Source organism: Narcine bancroftii, chromosome 3 (assembly GCF_036971445.1).
Source record: "Narcine bancroftii isolate sNarBan1 chromosome 3, sNarBan1.hap1, whole genome shotgun sequence".
In the NCBI taxonomy this organism is placed as follows: domain Eukaryota; kingdom Metazoa; phylum Chordata; class Chondrichthyes; order Torpediniformes; family Narcinidae; genus Narcine; species Narcine bancroftii.
In genome coordinates this window covers 247,119,575-247,142,137 of record NC_091471.1, presented here as the reverse complement: position 1 = coordinate 247,142,137, position 22,563 = coordinate 247,119,575, and the positions used below count along the sequence as shown (strand labels likewise).

At 42.8% G+C, this 22,563-nt stretch overlaps 1 protein-coding gene across 3 annotated transcripts in view; it reads right to left on the bottom strand.

The window, feature by feature from the left end:
- Positions 1–20,408, bottom strand: part of LOC138758467 (surfeit locus protein 4-like) — a 29,590-nt gene extending 9,182 nt beyond the window's left edge. Inside the window, exons 1-5 of one of the 3 annotated variants that reach the window (XM_069927420.1) lie at positions 20,135–20,408; positions 17,198–17,386; positions 11,275–11,461; positions 5,638–5,714; positions 3,769–3,812 (exon numbers count right to left, since the gene is read on the bottom strand). In XM_069927420.1, the coding sequence (XP_069783521.1) occupies positions 3,769–3,812; positions 5,638–5,714; positions 11,275–11,380 (227 nt within the window). In that variant the 5' untranslated portion in view covers positions 11,381–11,461; positions 17,198–17,386; positions 20,135–20,408. Of the gene's footprint in view, positions 1–3,768; positions 3,813–5,637; positions 5,715–11,274; positions 11,462–17,197; positions 17,387–18,358; positions 18,481–20,134 lie in introns of all 3 variants that reach the window. The other 2 variants (XM_069927421.1, XM_069927419.1) reach the window with 2 other exon arrangements.
- Between the last annotated feature and the right edge of the window lie 2,155 nt (positions 20,409–22,563).

The window sequence follows — 22,563 nt, the reverse complement described above, 5'->3', positions numbered from 1 at the left end:
AAAACAAGGGAAAGATCCACTCTCACCAGCGTCATATAGACCAATATCTTTGCTAAACACAGATTATAAGATAATAGCTAAACTATTAGCAAACAGATTAGCAGAACAGGTACCGAAAATGGTAAATTTAGACCAAACTGGATTTATCAAAAAAAGACGCACAACAGACAATATTTGTAAATTTATTAACTTAATTCATGCAGTAGAAGGAAATAAAGCACCTACAGTAGCAGTTGCTTTAGACGCAGAGAAGGCCTTCTTCGACAGAGTAGAATGGAATTATTTGTTCAAAGTATTGCAAAAATTCAGTTTACCGGAGAAGTATATTAATTGGATTAAAGCATTATATAAGGGACCGTTAGCGAAAGTGACTGTAAATGGACATGTATCAAAGCAATTTAACTTAAGCAGGTCAACGCGGCAGGGATGCCCACTATCACCTTTATTGTTTGCGCTAGCTATAGAACCATTAGCAGAACTGATAAGAATAGATAATAATATAAAAGGAATAAAAATAAAAGACAGGGAATATAAAATCAGTTTATTTGCGGATGATGTTATAGTGTACTTAACAGAACCAGAACTATCAATAAAAGAATTATATAAGAAATTGAAGGAATATGGAGAAGTGTCGGGTTACAAGATCAACGTAAATAAAAGTGAAGCAATGCCTATGAATAATGCGGATTTCTCAAAATTTAAGAAGGAATCTCCATTCAGATGGCAAATGCAGGCAATAAGATACCTAGGTGTACAAATAAACAAAAATCTAGGCCAATTATATAAACTCAATTACAATCCACTAATGAAAAAATTACAGGACGATTTAGAGCATTGGAAAGATGTACCACTAACACTGATAGGAAGGATAAACTGTATTAAAATGAACATTTTTCCAAGGATATTATACTTATTTCAGGCATTGCCAATATAACTGACAGAAAAATTCTTCAAAGAGTTAAAGAAAATAATAAGGAAATTTTTATGGAGAGGGGGGAAACCGAGGATAGCACTAGATAAATTAACAGAATGGTATAAACAAGGAGGCTTACAATTGCCAAACTTCAAAAATTATTATAGAGCCGCACAATTAAGATACCTATCAGATTTTTATCAAACAAGGGAAAAACCAGACTGGACGAGATTAGAATTAGATAAAATAGGGGAAAAGATACCTGAACACATATTATATAAATGGGACGAAAAATTGGTACAACATAGAACTTCTCCAGTATTACATCATCTCCTCAATATTTGGAAGAAGATTCATGTAGAAAGAAATAAAACAAATTATCAACTACCAAAACTAATATTGACGCAAAATAAGCTACTCCCTTTTACAATAGATAACCTTTCCTTTAGAGAATGGGAGAAAAAAGGGATTAAAAGAATAGAAAATTGTTTTTCAGGAAATAGATTATTATCCTTGAACAAATGAAAGATAAATACAATATAACTCAAGATACAGCACTGGCATATTTCCAATTGAGATCCTACTTGAAGGATAAATTAGGAAACAATTTGAGTTTACCAGAGGGAAGTAACCTTGAATATGTGATTACAGATACAATGTTAATCAAAAGATTTATAACAAATATGTATATTAAACTGCAAGAAAAGGAGAATGAGGAAACAAATGGTAAAACTAAACAAAAATGGGAACAAGATTTAAATATAAAGATAAAAAAGGAAACATGGGAGAAATTATGTTCTGGAACGATGAGAAATACAATAAATACGAGGCTACGTATGATACAATATAATTGGTTACACAGACTATACATTACACCGCAAAAGTTAAATCAATGGGACCCAACAGTATCTGATAGATGTTTTCAATGTAAAAAAGAAATGGGAACAACAATTCATGCAATCAGGACATGTGAGAGAGTAGAAAAATTTTGGGATGATCTCAATCAGATATTAAATAAAATAACAGAAAACAATATACCAAAGAATCCAGAGATCTTTCTCCTAAGTAACATAAAAAACAAAGAATTTGGAATTGATTTGGAGGATGCACAAAAAAGATTTGTTAAGACAGCCCTAGCCGTAGCAAAAAAATGTATTATGTCAACCTGGAAATTGGAAGATAATTTGAAAATACAACAATGGTATATAGAAATGAATAAATGTATTCCATTAGAAAAAATAACATATAGTTTAAGAAATAATATTGAAATATTCGAACAAGTATGGGAGCCTTACATTAAATACAATAGCGAAAACCTACCGGGGACAAACATTACCTAAGTTGATGGAAGGAGAAGGAAAGAAAAGAATGGACTCAGTAGAATTTCTGGTGTATTTTTGTTGAATGACAACATTGTCTGACGGGTTTAATGCAACCTAGATTGTATACCTAAAATGGATGAGGGGGGGGGGGTGGGGGGGTGGCTTGGGAGGAGGGGGGGGGGGAGAAAAAGTCACTGTATATGTGTGAAAAAGAAAAAGTGTACATCATGGCTAATGTGATTTATGGTGTGAAAAAAAAAACAAAAAACATAGGAGCGGTGAACCTTTGGAATTCTCTATCCAATAAGGACTGTTGGTTGCTATTTCATTCAAGACATTGATCTATTTCTAAATTTAAATGTTTTAAAATTTAGACATACAGCATGGTAACAGGCCATTTCGGCCCACGAGTCTGTGCCGCCCACTTTACATCCCCCCCCGGTACATTTTGAATGGTGGGAGGCTGGAACCACAGGAAAAATCCCACAGACATGGGGAGAATGTACAAACTCCTTACAGACGGTGCAGGATTTGACCCCCGGTTAAGGCATTGCGCAACTGCTATGCCAAACGTGCTACCCCTCGATTAATAAGGGAACCAAAGGTGATGAGAAAATTGCTGGAGAATGGCACTGACGTAGAAGATCAACTATAATTTCACAGAATAGTGATAATGTTGGTGAAACTCAGCAGGTCTCACAGCGTTCATAGGAGGAAAAGATTCATTACTGACATTCTGGGCCTGAGCCCTTCTTCAAGGTAATGAATAGGGAAGCAGTCTTGAAGAGCCAGGTGGACAACTTCTATTATTTTTTCTGCTCCGAGAAGTTTGTGTGTGTGCGTGCGCGGGTGGGTGGTGTGCGTGCGCGGGTGGGTGGTGTGCGTGCGCGGGTGGGTGGTGTGCGTGCGCGGGTGGGTGGTGTGCGTGCGCGGGTGGGTGGTGTGCGTGCGCGGGTGTGGTGGTGTGCGTGCGCGGGTGGGTGGTGTGCGTGCGCGGGTGGGTGGTGTGCGTGCGCGGGTGGGTGGTGTGCGTGCGCGGGTGGGTGGTGTGCGTGCGCGGGTGGGTGGTGTGCGTGCGCGGGTGGGTGGTGTGCGTGCGCGGGTGGGTGGTGTGCGTGCGCGGGTGGGTGGTGTGCGTGCGCGGGTGGGTGGTGTGCGTGCGGGTGGTGTGCGTGCGCGGGTGGGTGGTGTGCGTGCGCGGGTGGGTGGTGTGCGTGCGCGGGTGGGTGGTGTGCGTGCGCGGGTGGGTGGTGTGCGTGCGCGGGTGGGTGGTGTGCGTGCGCGGGTGGGTGGTGTGCGTGCGTGGGTGGGTGGTGTGCGTGGGTGTGTGTGTGTGTGTGTGTGTGTGTCTTTTTTTCCCCAAAGGACCTCAATATTTCTTCATCACGTAAAGGTGTGATAATTCAATTAGATGGATTAGAAAACTTTTTAAACTGGATTTTCACCTTCAGCAACACACTAGGACTCTCATTTCATTACTTAAAGGCAAATCTTTATTAGCTGCTGAGCTTGTAATATTGCCCACCAACTTACCTCATAAGGAATTTGAGGTCCCAGAGAATACTGTAGGCAATAGTCTGGAAAAAAATGTAAGTTACATTATTGCCTTGAAACCCTAACAATCAGACACCACCTCACTTTATTTCTGAAATGTAATATAGAGCAATATTTGCCGTAAAACAACTAATTTTGTGACATGTTCATGATGATAAATTCTGATAAGAATATTTGCCTTGAAGATTATTGAATGTTGTAGGACATGAGGTCCTATCAGACAAGTATCAACTTGCTAATCTTTCCTCATTCCATTTTATTAAAGTATATACATCTACATTATAAATTTTGCTCCTGTGTTTTAAGTTTAAAAACAAAACCTCAAGCATCCCTTTCCTTTTATTGCCTCCAAAACTGATTGCTACTCTGTTGCAATGCTGATCTTAGTATCCTGCTAACAAAAGGTTTGCACTTTCAAAGCATTTTTCAAGACCTTCTCAGGATCTCCGATTTAAAGTCAATGAAAATTTTTGGAACATAACAAAAAGTAGGAGCCAATTTATGCCCAGCAAGCTCTCATAAACATTAATGTCTTCCGTATATACGTATGCACTAGTTGATACCATGTAAAAGTCAGCCCCCGCCCCGCTATTTCTTGGTCAAGATCACCCGCATGTCGGAGCTCCCGACGCCATGAACTTACTGTGGTCAAATGTAGAAAACTTGTAATAGTTGATGCCCCAAATTGGTCCACAAAATCCAACTATTATATATATATATATATATATAAACTGGTTTAATTGGGTAAATATGGTCCAAAGCACCAAGAATAACTATGCTGCTTTTTAAAAAAAAAAATCTTGGACCTTTATTTACTTCCACCTGAGAGTAACAGCTCAATGCTTCATCCGAGCAACAGCATCCTGAAGCGCATCATTTCGCTCCAAAATGGAGCGGGACTTGAAACTAAGGCCAACTGACACTGCAATGGGCAACAAATTAGACCTTACTCTCTTTCACTTCCTTTACGTTAGCTTAATGGCTTCAAAGCTGTAATTTACTGGATGGAGATTTATCCTCTTTACACATCTTAATGTAAAACCCCTGGTATCAGGCACCTATGGGGAATTAGTGGATGCCGGATAAGTGAATTTTCCAGTTGCTTGAGATTGTGTGATTGATGAACTAATAGCAAGGAGAGCCAATTTTAAACTTCCGTATTTTTATTTATTTTCACATTTTTTTTTGCCGGTTGCTCGAGGCTGTTGGTGGCTTGAATTCCTGCTTTACTGTGTATGGAAACTATCTTTTATATTTTCCAGGTTTGTGAAAGGCTGTTTGGGAAGAGACAAGATGCCTCAATGCAAATGATAATTGCTGCTGCTGCCTTCCCCCTTGTTGCTTATTAAATACCATTACTGGCAACACTGAGAAATAGGGTAAGTGCACATTAGGGCATGTGGGAAATACTATTCTTTGAGATATTGGTCAACCGTAACAAAGGCCGGATAGGGTAATAATGCTATTAAAATCAAAGAAGCTACAGTTTGGCAGCCAGTTTAACAACAGAGAAAGTGAATTATTTCCACATGGCACAAAGATGGGTTAATTTATTTGGTAAAGTATTGCATCCTCCTGAGGGATCGTCAGATGGATAAGAAAGCATATGCTCACTGGGAATATTAAATTGGGATTACAACCTTTTTCTCCAAAATAAACGAGACAACACATCTCTTGGAGGCAGTAATTCAGCACCACAGACGCCTTATTTATAAGGTGGACTGCTTTAACTCAGCAGTACCACTTCCTGCAGGCCACTGCAGTGTGAAAAGGACAAGACTACATTTTATGATGACGTGCTTCTTGAATTCAGGGGCGAAAGAATAGAGTTTTTTCCCTGGAACTTACCTGCATGACAATGAGCGTAAATAAGCCGCAGCAAGCATAAGGCACAAACCTCCGAGTCAGCACCAGGATGCAACCACCTGTTTTTTTTTGAAAAAAAAAGGTGATGTCAAAACATACTTCACAGCAACAAAAGTACCTGCAAGAGTTTATCCAAAACACTTACCTACTTTTGTCAGAAACTGGCAGTGGACTATGAAAAAAATCCCTTCTCTTATTTCTATAAAGTCAACATGAGGATTATATATCCGAATACAACACAAAATATGTATAATTAATTTGCTATGGCTGCAATTACAGATGATCCATTATGTTGAGTGAAACAAGGAAGTCTGCAGATGCTGTGATTAAAGAACTCAGCAGGTCATGATGCGTCCATTAAGAGGCAAAGATGCATCACCAATGTTTCAGGCCTGAGCCCCCTTCATTAAGGTAGGAGCAAAAAGCAGGCAGGCAGCTGAATGAGCTTTTCTCATACCTTGATGAAGGGCTCAGGCCCAAAACATCGCTGATATCGTTGCCTCCAATGGACAATACAGGTCCTCCAGTGCTTTTAAAAAATTTTTTAGACATACAGCATAGCCCTTCCGGCCCATGAGTCTGTGCCGCTCAATTATACCCAAATGACCTACAACCCCCGGTATATTTTGAAGGGTGGGAGGAAATTGGAGCACCTGGAGGAAACCCACAAAGATATGGGGAGAATATACAAACTTCTTACAGACAGCACAGTGTTACGAGCCCAGAGGACCCCAAAACCCAGCAGCAATAGATATTCACCAAGACAAATGGTTTCTTAAACAAAAGTTGCTTTTAATTATCTTTAAACATGAAAATAGAATCAAACTTTAACTTATTACTATTAACTTAACCAACCTAACTTAACCCCCTTCTAATTCGAAGCTCACATGTGTGTAATGTGTGTGTAAGTTTAGAAAAGTTCTTTAATTCACATTCCAAAGTAAATGTTCTCCGAAGTAACACATAAACCTTTGGTGAAGATGGGAGCAAATATTCAGCCAGCAGAGGGCCTTGGTCGGGCTTTGCTTGTAGCAGCTGTTAGGATAAAAAGTGAAACAGCAATGGCATCGCCCAAGATGAAGAGCTGGTTGATGCTGCTCGCTGTTGGGGTGACTCTAATAAAGTGTCTCCTTATCCTTGCTTAGTAAGAGTTACCCTGCTAAGGGACTTTAACTGTAAACTTGGGGAGTGGGGGAAGAGAAGAGGGGGTTTAATTATCTATTATGTGTTTGTTCGTCTTTCGGGCGGCTCCGTGGAGGGGGAGGAACCTGCAGGTCCAGTAATAGTTAAATCTTTTCAAAGAATGTGACTGAAAATAGTAAAATGTTTTAACATTAATATATTCATGCAAGTGAAGTTCGTTCAGTACAAGTACATATAGTTTTTTTTGCCTTTTGTCTTCAAAACTGCTTGTTCTTAATGTAGATGTATTAGTTTGGCATTGTAAGAGTAAGTCTCAAGCAACCAGAAAATACATTTATTCGGTATGTACCAATTCCCATAGGTGTCAGATACAAGGGGGTTTTATTGCAAGTCCAAGGAGGCTACAAAAAGATATGGGAAGATAAGTGAACAAAGATCTGTCAAATGAAGTACAAAAGTGAAATTATCCATATTGGTAGGAAAAATAAAGAAGCCTACAAGTTTATTTGTCACTACAAACCTAGTACAATGAGAAGGGTCCTTCTGCAAACAAACTGATAAGTTAGCTCTAACATTACACACAGCACAATTTATGGAGTATAGAATTAGAATGAAAGAGATTAGTATCAAAAGAGAACAGTATGATATCACTGTTATAGGGTTCATTAAGGAGTCTGATGGCTGCAGGGAAGAAACTATTGTTGCCTGCTGGTACATGCTTTCACTCTCAAGCCTTCTCCCCAGTGTCTGGGTTGTGATAGGTCTTTGAGCATGTTGGCTGCCTTTCCTAGGCAGTAGGGGATGTAGGAGTCCATGGAGGGAAGTTACGTGTTATATTCGGAGCTGCATTCCCTACTTTCTCCATCTTCTTCCAGTCTTGATCAGACCAACTCCTGTACCACGCTGTGATGCATCCAGCAAGTATACTTTTGATGGTGCATGTTGAAGTTGTTGAGAGATGCAAGGGGGGGGTGGGGTGGGTGGGTGGTGGGTGCATGCTGAACTTCTGAGAAAGTAGAGACACTGGTGGACTTCTTTGACTGCTGCGTCAATGAGATTGTCCCAGGTCGGATCATTGGAGATATTTAATCCAAAGCCATCTTCAGAGCCAAAAGACAGATGGAATTTAGCTGCTCGTTCCACACTCCCTGTGTGAAGAAATTCCTTTTAATGTTCCCCCTAAACTCCCCTTTCACCCTTAATCCACGTCCTCGAATTGTTTCTCACCTAACTTCAGTGGACAATGCCTACTATCTATACCCATTACAATTTTGATACCTCCATCAAATCTCCCTTCATTTTTTTTTATACTCCAGGGAATAAAGTCCTAATCTGTTTAACCTTTGCCTGTAACTCAGTTCCTGAAGACTGGGCAACATCCTAGTAAATCTTTTCTGCATTCTTTCTATCTTATTGATATCTTGTAGTTAGGTGACCAAAACTCCAAATTTGGCCTCGACATTGGCAAAAGGAAAGATAAAATTGACAACAGTAAAGTGAAGGTTAAAAAATTCCTCCCACCATATATGATAGCAGACGTCACTGCACAACCTCTTTCCTGTAGAGAAAGTGTTGAAACTTGTATTTTCTCGTACCAGGGCCTCGTACTAAAGTTTCCTAAAGAAGTACTCTTTCAAAGCCATGAAAATACAGTAGAGGTCCAAAAATCCGGGCTGCTCAGGGATTGGGTTGGTCCGGATTTTCGGGGAATACTTATAGAATTCAAATTTAAGGAGGAGTAAAGAGACAAACAGGTAAATTTTGATAGTTTATTCATTAATTTATCAAGGTGAGCAGTTTTAAAGAAAAATAAAAATGCTGCTGTGCATCTATGGCACTCTCACACACTAAATTTCGAAAAGTCCAGATTCTCGGGTGGTCCAGATTTCTGGACTTCTGCTGTAACTAGCACCAAGAACTAGAGTACAAAACTCAACATGGAGCTGGTAAGTAGTTTGCCAAATCACCTGCAAGAATGTGCTGCAATAGATGGCCATGCTTCTCAGCCTGCAGATATCATTCTATTTCAGGATCGGAGTAGGTTATTTTTAAACTCCATAAATATTTTAAACACTTTTATAGGATGTTGCTTGCCCAAATTATATGAAAGAAAAATTCCCATGATTTGGTTACAAACTTAAGGAGAAAGAAATTTCCACGCCTATTGAGTCTGAAGTGGGAAACTATTCTAAAATTAAAAAAGAAGATACAGTAAAACTCCGATTATCCAAAATAGTCGGGACCAGGCCAATTGCAGATAAATGATATTTTCAGAGAACTGGTAATTTTTTTGGAAAAAAAAACAGCCCAGTAGCAGCAGCAAATCACCTGTAACAGTGTTTAAACAACACAAACAACAAGCAAAGGCTTTTTAAGCATGAAACAATGTTTAATTCTCACTATAAAAAATCAACCTGAACAAAATAAGATAAATCCAACTCAAAATTCTACTCAGAGGTTTTTCCAAAATTTTGTTTAAACCTGCGACGCCAGTTCGGTTCTGAAAATTTCTACTTGTTTCAAATATTCTCATTTATCCAAAAATTTTTGGAGGCGAAATGATGTCATTTTGGCTTCAAAATTTTTCAGATAAATGAGGATTTCTTAGAATACATGTCCAAAGTTCAGATTTATTGTCAGAGTACATACATGACATTACATATAGCCCTGAGATTCCCGTTTCCTGTGAGCGAGGCAGAATTTCTACTTGTGAGTACACAAAAAAAACCTTCAAGAAAAAATATGTATACAGAAGGGAGAAATGTAAGCAAACAGCAAAACAGAAATTCAAAAATAAATAATGTGCAAAATAATGTCTTAAAAATTTATCCAATTGAGTTTGTGGCTTGAGACTGACTGAGATGGGGTAGTAAACCCATACAACTTCCCTACAGTGCGTGAGCTGGGTGGTGTAACTTCAATGAATATTGTGGTTGGGAGGGTGGAGAAAAGCCAATGGAAGAGTGTTACAAGTAATCCAGTATAAATTTAAATTTTTAATTTTAGATTTAAAATTAAACATACCGCATGGTAACAGGCCCTTTCAGCCCATGAACCTGTGCTGGCCAAGTACACACAATTGACCTACACCTGTGATTGGTTTTTGAAGGATGGGAGGAAATCCATGCAAATACAGGGAGAACGTACAAACTCCTTACAGACAGCATGAGTCGCTGTCACGTAGCACTAACCACTCCACTAACTGTGCCTCCCCCTATGCTAACCATGCCACTAACTAATATGGTTAAGAGTTGCAGGCAGGGAAGTGATGAGCTGAGGAAAAATGGACCAAATCCTTTCCACAAATTCAATGGAGACGGAAGGAAAGCTGTACCCATACCGGTGACGATGAACCCAAAGGACCCAAGATCAAAGCCCACCACAGTGGTTGGGGAATTAAAATTGTCGATCAAATGAAAAATCTGGAGTTAACAGACCAAGATCAGTAACAGTGGCCTTAAAACAGCCAAACTGTCCTAACGTACGCTCTTTTGGGAAGGAAATTTGCCAAACTTATCTAGCCATTACGCAAGTCCAGATTCCAACCCATGTGGTGGCCCCTCAGCTGCTCCGTGAACTTTGCCCAGCATAATGTACCAAAATTACTGCACATGATTAGGAGCACCTTCAATACATGCACTATAGTGTGTATAAGGCAGTGGGTCACTGCAATCAACTGTGAATGGGCAATAAATCCACAACCTCTGAAATAAACAACCAGGAGTAAGGATGGAGAAACTGAGCTGGTCAAATAGTGTCCTTTATATAGCAAAGATAAAGAAACATAACCAATACTTTGGGCTTGAGCCCCTCAACAAGGTATGAAAATATGTAGGCAGGCGCCCTAACAGAATGGTGGGGGAGGAAAGGGGCAGGGGGAGGAGCATGGCCCCAAAGGCAGGAGGTGCTAAGTAGATAAGGGAGGGAGGGCACACCAGTAAGTGGAGGGGGGGGGGGGGGGAGGACGGAAGTCTCAGGGAATGGAGTTGGTTAGCAGAAATTGGAGAAGTCGATGTTAAGTTGGAGAGTGTCCAGACTGAAAATCAAGTGTTGCTCCTCCAGTATTGGTGGGAGTCATGGAGACATGTGAGCACGGGAGTGGGGCACGGAATTGAAATGAGAGATCCCTGTCATTGATGCGGTCAAAGCGAAGGTGCTCAGCAAAGCGATCTCCCAGACTGCACCCAGTCTCTCTGAGGCCTAAAAGGAGCACCAGATGCAGAAACAAAACATTATGTATCTTTATCTTTGCGATATAAACTACACTGATTCACCAGTTGAGTTTCTCCAGTATTGTGTTTTAATTTCAACCACAGTGTCTGCAAACTTTTGTGTTTTACTTCAGGAGTGGCTTGGAAGTCTTTTTGGACCCTGAATTTGTGTTCCAATTTATAGCCAAGTGTCAAGTTTCACAACCATCATCTGACAAGACCAAATTATCTACAGAACTTCTTCAGTATGATCCCAACGACTCACCTAGCTGCCCGATCATGTTAATCAGGACAAAGAGAGTGCCAAAGAAGGCCCCGCAGTGCCAGCTTGTGCTGATGTACTCCCGTTGATCACTCCATTGAAACCACATGCGAATCCCATCTTCTAGGAACGTGCTGATCAGACACAAATGCGCAACATGAGGCAGGAAACGCTTTGTCACACGCAGAAACTGGAAAATGAACAGAGATGGAGCATTCAAAATCAAAAATACAAACTTAGTTCAATACAAAATAAGCACGAATGAATATTTTGCACTTGCCCTGGACAATCTAATTTCTGTTGCACCAGGCGGATGATTAGTTCATTCCAGAAATTAAAAAAAAAAATTGGACAGGCAGCAACTGGAATGCACGGAATTCCAATGAAGTGACTCAGTTGAGATTTCCTGAATTAACACCCCTCACAAAATTCAAAATAAAAAAAACTTAAATGATTCTATTAAAATGTAGTTGTTGAGGCCCCAGGAATCAATTTACGGGAATCCAAGGTGCCCCAAGTTAAAATTTGGTCAACATTATTCTAAAGCACAAAAAAGTCATGTAGAAAAGAAATATTGTTTAAAGAAATGTACAATAGAAGTTTGAAAGCCATAAATCGGGACCACCTGAGAATCCGGACTTTTCAAAAACTTTCAAAATTTTTAAACTTTAGTGGGCTTTTGTGTGCATATGGGTGTAAGCACCACAGCTGCACAATGGCACCAAGTGACCAAACTTATTGACTTTATTTTTCTTTAAAACTATGCGTTTTTCATCAATGAAGAGGGCTGTATCTGCTAATGAATGAACTGTCAACATTTACCTGTTCATCTTTTCTTTATTCCTCATTAAATTTGAATTTTAAAAGTATTGCCCGAAAATCTAGACCAACCCAATCCCTGAGTGGTCTGGATGATAGGGCTTCTACTGTAATTGCTTTAAACAAAAATTGTGAGCTGTAAAATAAGATTACATCTCAAAGAGTTTTGTCTTTCAAATATTCCGCTGGATACTTGAAAATTCAGATTTTGGAGGTCACACTGAAAATTTTAAGATATCATATAAAAATCCTAGTATCATTTTATATAAAAAGTGAAGATGCTTTCTTGACTAAAAATATACCTATCAAACTAAATGGGGTTCTGGGTGAGCATGCATATGTGAAGCAATACTATCACAATAAATAGTTTCCATACAGGAATTTCAAGCCATATCCAAATCCTGGAAACAAATTTTTTTTTCTCTCTTTTGTAACCCTGTGAATACAATCCAACCTGTGGTTCAAGATTCAGTATCTTACCATTTAATTCATTCACCCCCTAAAAGTCTGGAAGGAACACTCAACTTCTGACCAAATAATGAACCCAATAGTTTTTTAAAAACGTCAGCATTGGCGAGCTGCTGCAGATTTGCAGTGCTCCTTCACCCAGTTCAGCTACCGACCGCTCTGTACAGGCTTTAAACAACTTGTTAAAGGAGCTGATGGTAGCTTACTTTAAAACCTGCATCCTGTGTTCGGCAGCTGCTTCAAGGGGTTACAGACTCCAGGGAAACAGAGGAGTGGCGCAGGGCAACAGAAAACAGGGAGGCCTACCACTGTTTGAGAAGGAGACGACCCTATGGGACGGTAACCACAGCGCCGGATCAGTGAGGGGCTCTACGGTTGAAGGACACATAGGTAACAGGCTATTGGTGACTCGAGGCGAGGAACACACAGAATTTGAGTGCTCCTGGTGACTGTGGTCAAAGGAAATTCCCCAGGAGTTTGCAGAGGTTTAGAATGACATCAGACATCCTGTCAAATTTCTACAGATGTGTGGTGGAAAGCTGACCGGTTGCATATTGGTCTGGAATGGGGACGCTGATATTCCTGAGTGTAAAGCCCTTCAGGAACGCATGACATCACTTACAACCCTGAGATACTTTTTGCTGCGGGTGAGGCAGAATTACTACTTATTGGTAGTGCAAAAATAAAACTGACTCAACTTATACATGTGGACAAAAAAAAATGTAAACAAACAGTAGTAAAGAGAGTGGGGGGGGGAAAAATCAATGAAGTGCAAAAGTAAGAGTCCTTAAATGAGCCCCTGATTGAGTTTATCATTGAGGAGTCTGATGGTGGTGGGGGGGGGGGGGGGGCGGCACCTGTTCCTGAACCTGGTGGTGCGAGCCTTGATGGTTGCTGCTGCCCTCCAATGGAATTGTTCCCTGTAGATGTTCTCGATTGTGGGGAGGGTTTTACCCGTGATGTCCTCATACCAGACCATGATGCAGTCGGTCAGCACACGTTCCACCACACATCTATAGAAAATTGCCAGAGTTTTCATATAATATACCAAACCTCCGCAAACTCCTGAGGAAGTAGAGTCGCTGACGTGCTTTCTTCACGATGACATTAGTGTGCTGGGTCCAGGAAAGAACCTCCGAGATAGTGACTCCCAAGAACTTAAAATTTGCTTACCTTCTCCACCTCTGATTTTGTGCAACTTGCTAGTGTTTGACAAGTTAAAGTTGATGAGTGATAGAAATGAGTGGATCTGGTTCAAGTAGAATTTCAAACGACACATAATAGTTTATCAATGTAACTGAAACGAATGGAATAAAAAAAAGGGCAATTGCACATGAGTAGAAGATTTTCTTCAGGAAACAGGTCGTGCCAGTGAAAGGTTGTTTTTAGATTGGATCGAAATGAACAGTGCACTATTTTAAAAAAAAATTGTCTACTAAAGACACAGACTTGGGTCACAATTTCCAAATCAGCCATGACGCAAAACCTGGAGGCTCAGGAAAGTGAGGGCAAGAATGGACTTGTGTGAGATGCAGACAGGCCAGTGGAGTGGGCAGATGTGTGCCCAATGAGAGTTAAAGCTGAGAAATGCATCCAGATTCTGTGCAGGATGAAGCGACAATAGAAATGAAAAGGCACAATTCTAAATGGGGTACAAAAAGATCTGGATTGCATGCTTTATTAATTTTCAAAAGAAGCTTAGATAAGGAGTGTGGTTGAAGTATGTTTATGGAACATGGAGTTTTATAAACAGTACTAAAGTGCAAGAGAAAGGAGGTCACAATGAACTTTAAAAAAAAATAGTTCAGCCATAACTGGAATACTGTGTCCAATTCTGGGTACCTCATTTTAGGAAAGATTTGCAGGCTTTAAAGAAGAGACTTTTACTGTAACGATTCCATTGATGAAAGATTTCTGATATGTGGAAAGTTCTCCTTCGAACCAGAGTTTTTGAGGAAATCTGACTGGTGGCTATAGACAGAGGGAAAAAAAAAGCTCCACCAATTGGCAGGGAATGAGGGCGATCAGCTGTACCGCCTCAAGTGAAACAAGGAAAAGCATTGGAATGCAGTGAGTGGTTAGAGTGTGGTATGCACCGCCAGAGGCAGGTCAACCCTCGTGTTCAAAAAGGACCTCAAATTAATCTCTGTAAAGGGGAGAGGTTGTGGGCTGTGGGGAGAGAGGATTTCAGATTGATTGTCAGAGTACATACATGACATCTCTGAGATTCTGGCAAGTGAGACTTGTTGGATTACTCCAGTATAGATTCAATGGGCTCAATAGTTTCCTTGTAATCACTCTCTGATTTCTGAAAAGCAGTCACATTATGTACTCAATAGTACACAAGTTTCCCAAGTTGGGCAAGCCTTGGTCAAACGATGTATCACATTCAACACTGACCCTTCCACACTAATGTTACAGGAAAGGACATTTACTTCAGCGATGGTTAACCTCAAAATTTTAAAATTAAATTTAGACATTCAGCATGTTCACAGGCCGTCTTGTACCTGTACTTCCCAATTACGCCCAATTTCCCGACAATCCCTAAATATTTTGAAGAATGGGAGGAGACCAGAGCACCTGCAGGAAACCCATGCAGACATGGGGAGAACGTGCACTCCTTATAGACAGCGCTGGATTCTAACACAGGTCGCTGGCGCTGTAATAGAGTTGCGCTAACCGTGCCGGCCCAAAACGGAAAATCAAACTTTAAAGTTGATGACCCACAATTCTCGGCAGAGATTTATGGTATACATGGATTTATGGTATACATGGATTTTATGTGGCCACACAACCAAATACACCCAAAATGACAATGGCTGCTTTCAAGTACATTTCTTGCTCAATTTGACCCCATTCTGTCAAAAGTGCTGATAACTAAACTTCCTATCCTGGCTCTCAGTACTTCTGTTACTGTTTGCAGTTCTTCCCTCAAAGACCAATCGCTGACACCTTCAAATCTACATTCTATTAAAAATAAAACAATCCTCAACTACATGGTCCTTGAAAACGACCACCCCAGTTCCAACTGTATCCCTTCAAAATCATGAGGCTCTTTTAAACTGCAGCACCTGGGTGGCCCTCCTGGAACCGAGGTGCAATTACTGGGCCAAAGGTGCTGGAAGCACCTTTTAAATTGCAGGGAGAACCCGGCGATTTAAGGGGAAATCCCACCTCTGCGATGACGTGGTAAATGATGCACTATGCACTCACAGGAACTATCCCCCCACCCCCACATTAGTCACCACCTACTGCCAATCATAACCCCCCCAAGTCAGTCACCCTCACCCTGTCAATCGCCACCCATCCCATCAATCCCCACCCATCCCGCCAATCGCGACCTCCTTCCCCAACAACATCCTGCTGCTGCAAACATTGAGCCGTCACTGCGAACCGGAGTGGCGTTCATAGCATTGGCAGTTCGCGCCCCCCCCCCCCCCCCCCACTCTCCCCGTGTAGCAGCAACCTCTCTCCCCATGGCAGTGACCTTACACCTCCCCGATTGTGGCCCTCCCTCTTCCCCACAATGTGACAGCAACTTTTTCTCATCCCCCCCCCCACCCCGACTGAATGGCAGCGACCCCTCTCTCTCCCCCTAATTGCGGCAGGCACTTCAGCCTGTGATGCCAGCGCAGAAACACTGACGTCACTGGAGTACGACCAAGCACAATTTCTATATTAAAAAAAATATATACAGTATTTTTTTCAGTCATATGTATAAACGTAAGGTGCATAAGTAGGAGAGAGGCTTGTATTTGTCTTTTCAACAGGCCTTTGATCAGATAGCATACAAGTCACTATAGAAAACTGAAGCAGTAACACATTGGTTAACAGATAAACAAACACAGATGTGGAAACACAGAGGAAATTTTCAGGTAGGATTTCTAGTAGGTTGCCTCAGAAATCAGTGTTAGGATCTACAGATTTTTGGATATTAAGGGAACCAAGGGATTCAAGTGAGCAAAGAGGCAAGATCAGCCACATCAGGCACACTCCTGCTTCGAATTCTTAATTATTATTAAAACTAAACGAGAATGTCACAACTTTGCTGTCTTGGATTAATATTTAAACCTCAGATCAAGGCCATCAAAGTTTCCACTTTTCCATCCCAGTCATGCCTCCTGAAACCACTACACCTTGGAAAAAACACAATGCTGGAGAAATTCAGCCAGTCAAACAGAGCACTTTAATAGCAAAATAAGAATACAAAACCAACACAGCCCAGGACATCAGATCACAGGCAAATCCCTCCCCACCATCAAGAACGTCTGCAGGGAACGCCGCCGTCGGAGAGCAGCAGCAGCGATCATCAAAGATCTACACCACCCAGCACAGGCTCGGTTCTTGCTTGTTACCATCAGGAAAAGAGGTCTAGGTTCAGGAACAGCTGTTACCCTCCCGCATCAGACTCCTCAACAATCATCCAATCAGGGACTCAGTTACTTACTTTTGCACTTTATTGACTTTTTTCCTCTCTGTATTACACAGTTTGCTTACATTATTTGACTACATGTGTACGTTGTGTAGTTGTTTTTTGCACCATCACTAAGTGGTAATTCAGTCTGGTTTGCAGGAAAAAGAACCTCAGGATTGTATGCAATGTCACGCAAGTACTCTGACATAAATCTGAAATCTGTACCTTAATTCCTTCTGGCCATTATCTCTGCATCTCGAGCTTTGGCTTGGTAAGCAAAATTTCCAGGAGATATAATTTCCACGAGCCATAATTTCAGTGGCTACATCTTCAACTCTTAATCCCAGCTGCCATTATATCCCCTTCCAAGGCTCAGGATCAATTCTTGTTTGAAAATACAGCAGGCAGCTGTTGCTATACAAAGATGATATGTCAATAGGTCTAAACACACACAGATATATATGTGCAAACTTTGAAATGCAAATAGAAGTTTATATATCTTTAACAAGCCATGTGCAAACTTCTGGGGGAGGTTAATCTCCAAACAGAAACATTTATTTAAAAACACAATGCTGGAGAAACTTAGCAGGTCAAACAGTGTCCTTTATGTAGCAAAGATGAAGATTACAGGTAGACCCTGACTTACGGTGGGGTTCGGTTCTGGGACTCGTATTATAAGTCAAAATGATCCTATGTAAGAGTTTACCTATACAGGTAGTATTCTGCCTTGTCCCTCCCGGCAACCCGACATCCCTGCTCCGGTTGTCAGCCTGGCTCCGGGAGTTGGTATGTGTGGGCGGCCAGGATGTCACAAGTGCAAATAAACATCAGAACTTGAAATCACAAGTACGGATTCTGCCCATCGTAACTTCAAAATATTGTAAGTCGTTACATACAAGTCAGGGTCTATCTGAACATAACCAACGTTTCAGAATTGAGCAATTCTTCAAGGGACAATCACAGCGCCTGCAGACTTTGGTAGTTCAAGACACAATGCTGGAGAAACTAAGCAGTTCAATATAGCAAAGATGAGGCCTTCGTCAAGCCTGAAACATTGGCCTTTCCTACATAACGTACACTGTTTGACCAGCCAAGTTTCTCCAGCATTATGTTTTCATTTTACCTCAAACTTCAGCTTTGTTTTCCATATACAGGCGCCTGAATAAAATACCAATGCCGGTAATTTTTGCTCATACCTTGATGAAGGGCTCAAGCCCATAATGTTAATTATACATCTTAATCTTTGTTATATAAAGTAGACACCCCTGCCTGACACCCATGTTCAGGGGTGTCAGGGAGGGGTAGCACCACTGGTAGGGGAACAAGTCGCGTCCTTTTCAGGACGGTACGTCCACCTTTGGTCCCTACCTGGCACTCAGATCTCACCTGAGGCTTCCCTTAGCTGTTTACACGCGACAATGGCCAAAGCCCGGGCAACAGCTTCGACAAGCTGGCTAAACCAGGTGAGGGTAGCCGATGGGTCCCAAACCCTTGATGAGAATGCACGTCTGGGGAAGACATCGAGCACATGGTCAGGAGATCCAGCAGGTGCCAGGAAGCACAACCCAAAGCACCTCAAGCAGAAGCAAATCCCTGGAAATGGTCATCACAACTGTGGCATCGTGTCCACATAGACTTTGCAGGACCATTTATGAGAATTTCCTGATAATAGTTGACACACACTGCAAAAGGCCAACTGTAACACGCATGAAAAAAATGAATACGGGTTGTACCATTGAAAAACTAAAAGAAGTCTTCACATTTCATGGATTACCCATAGAACTAGTTTCTGACAACGTCCCACAATTTGTATCAGCAGAATTTAAGAGAGTTTTTAGAATGTAGTAAAGTATCAACAGCCTGCATGACTTTTCTTATTAGGAAGCGTACTAAACACAGCAATAGGGACTTGTCTACTTCAATGTGAGAAGTCAGAATCCGGCAGAGTGAGCGAATGAGACCAATGGAAGGTCAAGTGGACTCTGCAAGTATCATGGAATGCAAAGAGCACAAGACGACACAGAAGATATCCTGGTATGTCCACTGTGCCTAGTCCCATCTCCAGCCGTCTCGACTTGTGGCACTGGATCCAGATGGGAATTGGGAAGAGAGTGTGAGGTGGTTGGTGAACAACTCTCCCTCACTTTAATCCAAATCATGGGCTAATATCATTAAGGGCACTGTGAAAACACACACACAAATGCTGGAGAAACTCAGATGGTAAAACAGTGCCTTTATGTAGCAATGGTAAAGGTACATCACCAACGTTTCAGGTTCATCATGTTTCTCCCACACCTGGATGAAGGACATCTCTCATGGTCCCCCCCCCCCCCACAACTGGATGAAGGACATCTCTCATGGTCTCCCCACACCTGGATGAAGGACCTCTCTCATGGTCCCCCCCCCACACCTGGATGAAGGACATCTCTCATGGTCCCCCTCCCCACACCTGGATGAAGGACCTTTCATGGTCCCCCTCCCCACACCTGGATGAAGGTCATCTCTCATGGTCCCCCCACACCTGGATGAAGGACATCTCTCATGGTCCCCCCACACCTGGATGAAGGACATCTCTCATGGTCCCCCCACACCTGGATGAAGGACATCTCTCATGGTTCCCCCCTCCATACCTGGATGAAGTACATCTCTCATGGTCCCACTCCCCACACCTGGATGAAGGACCATCTCTCATGGTCCCCCCCACACCTGGATGAAGGGCTCAAGTCTGAAACGTTGATGTATCTTTCTGCAACAATGCACTGTTGGAGCTGCCAAGTTTCTCCAGCGTTGTGTTTTTATTCAGCTACAGTGCCTGCAGACCTTCATGTTTGACCAGAGACATTTATGCAATGATTTAAACACGGATTGAGAGGAAGCTGCCGGGATTGGACCAGGAGTCAGTACTTTGCTTCCTGGACACCTGGACCGTTATTTCCAACTGGAAGCAGTGTGGCCCCGACCCTCAATCACCGCCCGGGTGTGGGGGTCGAGGCCAGGCCTGGGTGAAGGAAACGGGGCCTGGGGCTGGCTGCCCCTGACCAGGCCGGGGGTGGGGGTGGGGGTGTGAGATGGGCGAAGCCAGTCCGCAGCGGCGGGACCCTCCCCCCCCCCGCCTCGGCGAAGGAGGTGCGGGGGGGTGCCCGAGCCAAACTCCTCGTGTACCTGGTCGGCCAGATCCTCCGCGGTGCCCATTACGTCTCTCGGAGCCGCCATGTCGCTGCCTCTCGCTCCGCGCGCCCGTGACGGGGGGCAGGCACGACTGCCACGTCAGTAGCCGGCCGCGCGTTCACGTGGGCGGGCGGACGTGAAAGGAAGAGCGGGGTGGGGGGGGGGGGGGGGGAAGGGAACCCCGCGAGAGCGAGGGTCAGGCGGACCTGGGTGAGATACGGCGGCGGTAGGGCGCGAGACCCTCGCGTGGCGGGGAAGGGTTGGTCCAGGACTCGGCGAGGGGCGGGGCCTGTCCTCCTGCGGGACCCACTGGGAGAGCCACACGTGGGAAAGGGGAGGGGAGAAGGCTGGTGAAAGGCTGGCCCTTCTGCCCATCTCGTATAGCCTGCACCGCGGTCGTCAGGTCAAGTTCACTGCTTGGACAAGTACAAACTCTGGTCCTCGGTGCAAACCACGCAGACACACAGCCAGACATAACTCACAGGCAAACAATACAGATGCAGGGCAAGTATACACATAAATAAATATTGTTTCGTAGATATTAGGTCAGTAGTTCTCAACCTTTCTCTTTCCACTCACATCCCACTTTAAGTAATCCCTCTGCCATCGGTGCTCTGTGATTAGTAAGGGATTGCTTAAAGTGGGATGTGGGTGAAAGAAAAAGTTGGAAAACCACTGTTATGATCGTCCCTAATGGACTCGTTATGTACACGGCTTCATAACTCCAAGGAAATGGGCCAATGACAATTTTTTCTCAAGCAAAATATTTCAGTAATAATTGAGTCTAGAGGAGTGGTTTCCAACCTTCCCTTCCCACTCACCTACCATGTTACGAACAACAACCCATTTTCCCTGGCGCTGACGCCGGCAGTGTGGTTCCAGCTGCTTGCGGGATTATGGGTAACTAAGACAGTCATTGCTCTTGCATTGTGCTGGGACGGCCTGGTCGGATGCCGGAGTGGCGCTGCGTTGCCCTCCCCCATCTATCTCACGACGTGGCAGCACTGCACCAATGGGGAGGGCAACAGATGGCCAGGACAAGGGGCAAGGCAGTTGGGTGAAGCGAGAACAGTGGTGTTTCCCCCCACCCCCCTTAAATGGCATGTTACATCTTTGATGAAAGTTTGTAATAATTTAGCCAGTAATTCTAAAACCCCCAAGTAATTTCCATTATGAGGAGAGCCAACAGTTTTATCACTACCATGAAATGAAAGCCCTCTTTCTGCTAAAAATTTTACAACTTCAATTATTCACTCTAGAAGTGTCCCCCAATATTTTGGTTCGGTCTCCATTTCTTTCACAAGATGGGAATAAACAAGTTATAATATAAATAATTTGGGTTATGGAACAGTGGGCTTTGTGGTTGAATTAGCAGATGATTTCAAAATAGGTGGTAGGCTGGGTGATGCTGAGGATACCGAAAGGGCTGCAGAGAGATTTGGATGGATTAGGAGAATGGGTAAAGAGGTGGCCAGATGAAATACAATGTTGGAAAGTGTATGGTCGTGCACTTTCGTAGAAGCAATGGAGAGAAAATTAAAAATTCCGAGGTGTAAAAGGACTTTTGGGTCCTCATGAAGGATACAATAAAGATTAACCTCCAGGTTGAGTCGGTGGTGAAGAAGGTGAATGTGATGTTGGCATTCAGTTCTCGAGGGATAGCATATAAGAGCATGGATGTGATGTTGAGACTCTATAAAGCACTGGTGATACCTCACTTGGAGCAGTTTTTGGTACCTTATTTGAGAAAAGACGTGCTGGCATTGGAGAAGATTCAGTGAAGATGTACTGTGATACCAGGAACAAAAGGGTTTGCTTATGAGGAACAATTTCAACTTCTTGGACTGTACTCGTTGGAGTATGGTACTTGTTGGAGTACGGTACTCGTTGGAGGACAGAAGGATGAGGGGGAACCTCGTCGAGGCATTTTGAATGCTGGAAAGGCCTGGACAGGGTAGATGTGACAAGGATGTTTCCCCATGGTTGGGGAGTCTAGGACAAGAGGGCACATCTTTTGTCAGAGGGTCGTGAGCCCATGGAACTTGTTGCCGCAGGCGGCTGTGGAAGTGAAGCCGTTGTGTGTATTTAAGGCAGGGATTGATTAGTTAGGCCATTAAGGATTTATGGAGAGAAAAGCCAGGCTGAGTGTGGGTGATGGATCATGTGTCGGATCATTGGTGAAAAGCGCCGGTTTCCATTGTACCACAAACTGTCACGCAGCAACGGCATCTGCCTCTAGAACTGCACTGAAACATTAGAATGGCGGAGCAAACTCAATGGATGTGCTCTTAGATCTTGTGGACTGATTGTACAGGAATGCCTTGAGTGAAACCGTGGCAATTCTCCTCATCTCCATCTGGCACCTGATTGGCAAACGTAACAGGACCAGAAGAGCAATGCATTGTGACAAGCTCCTCTTTTCC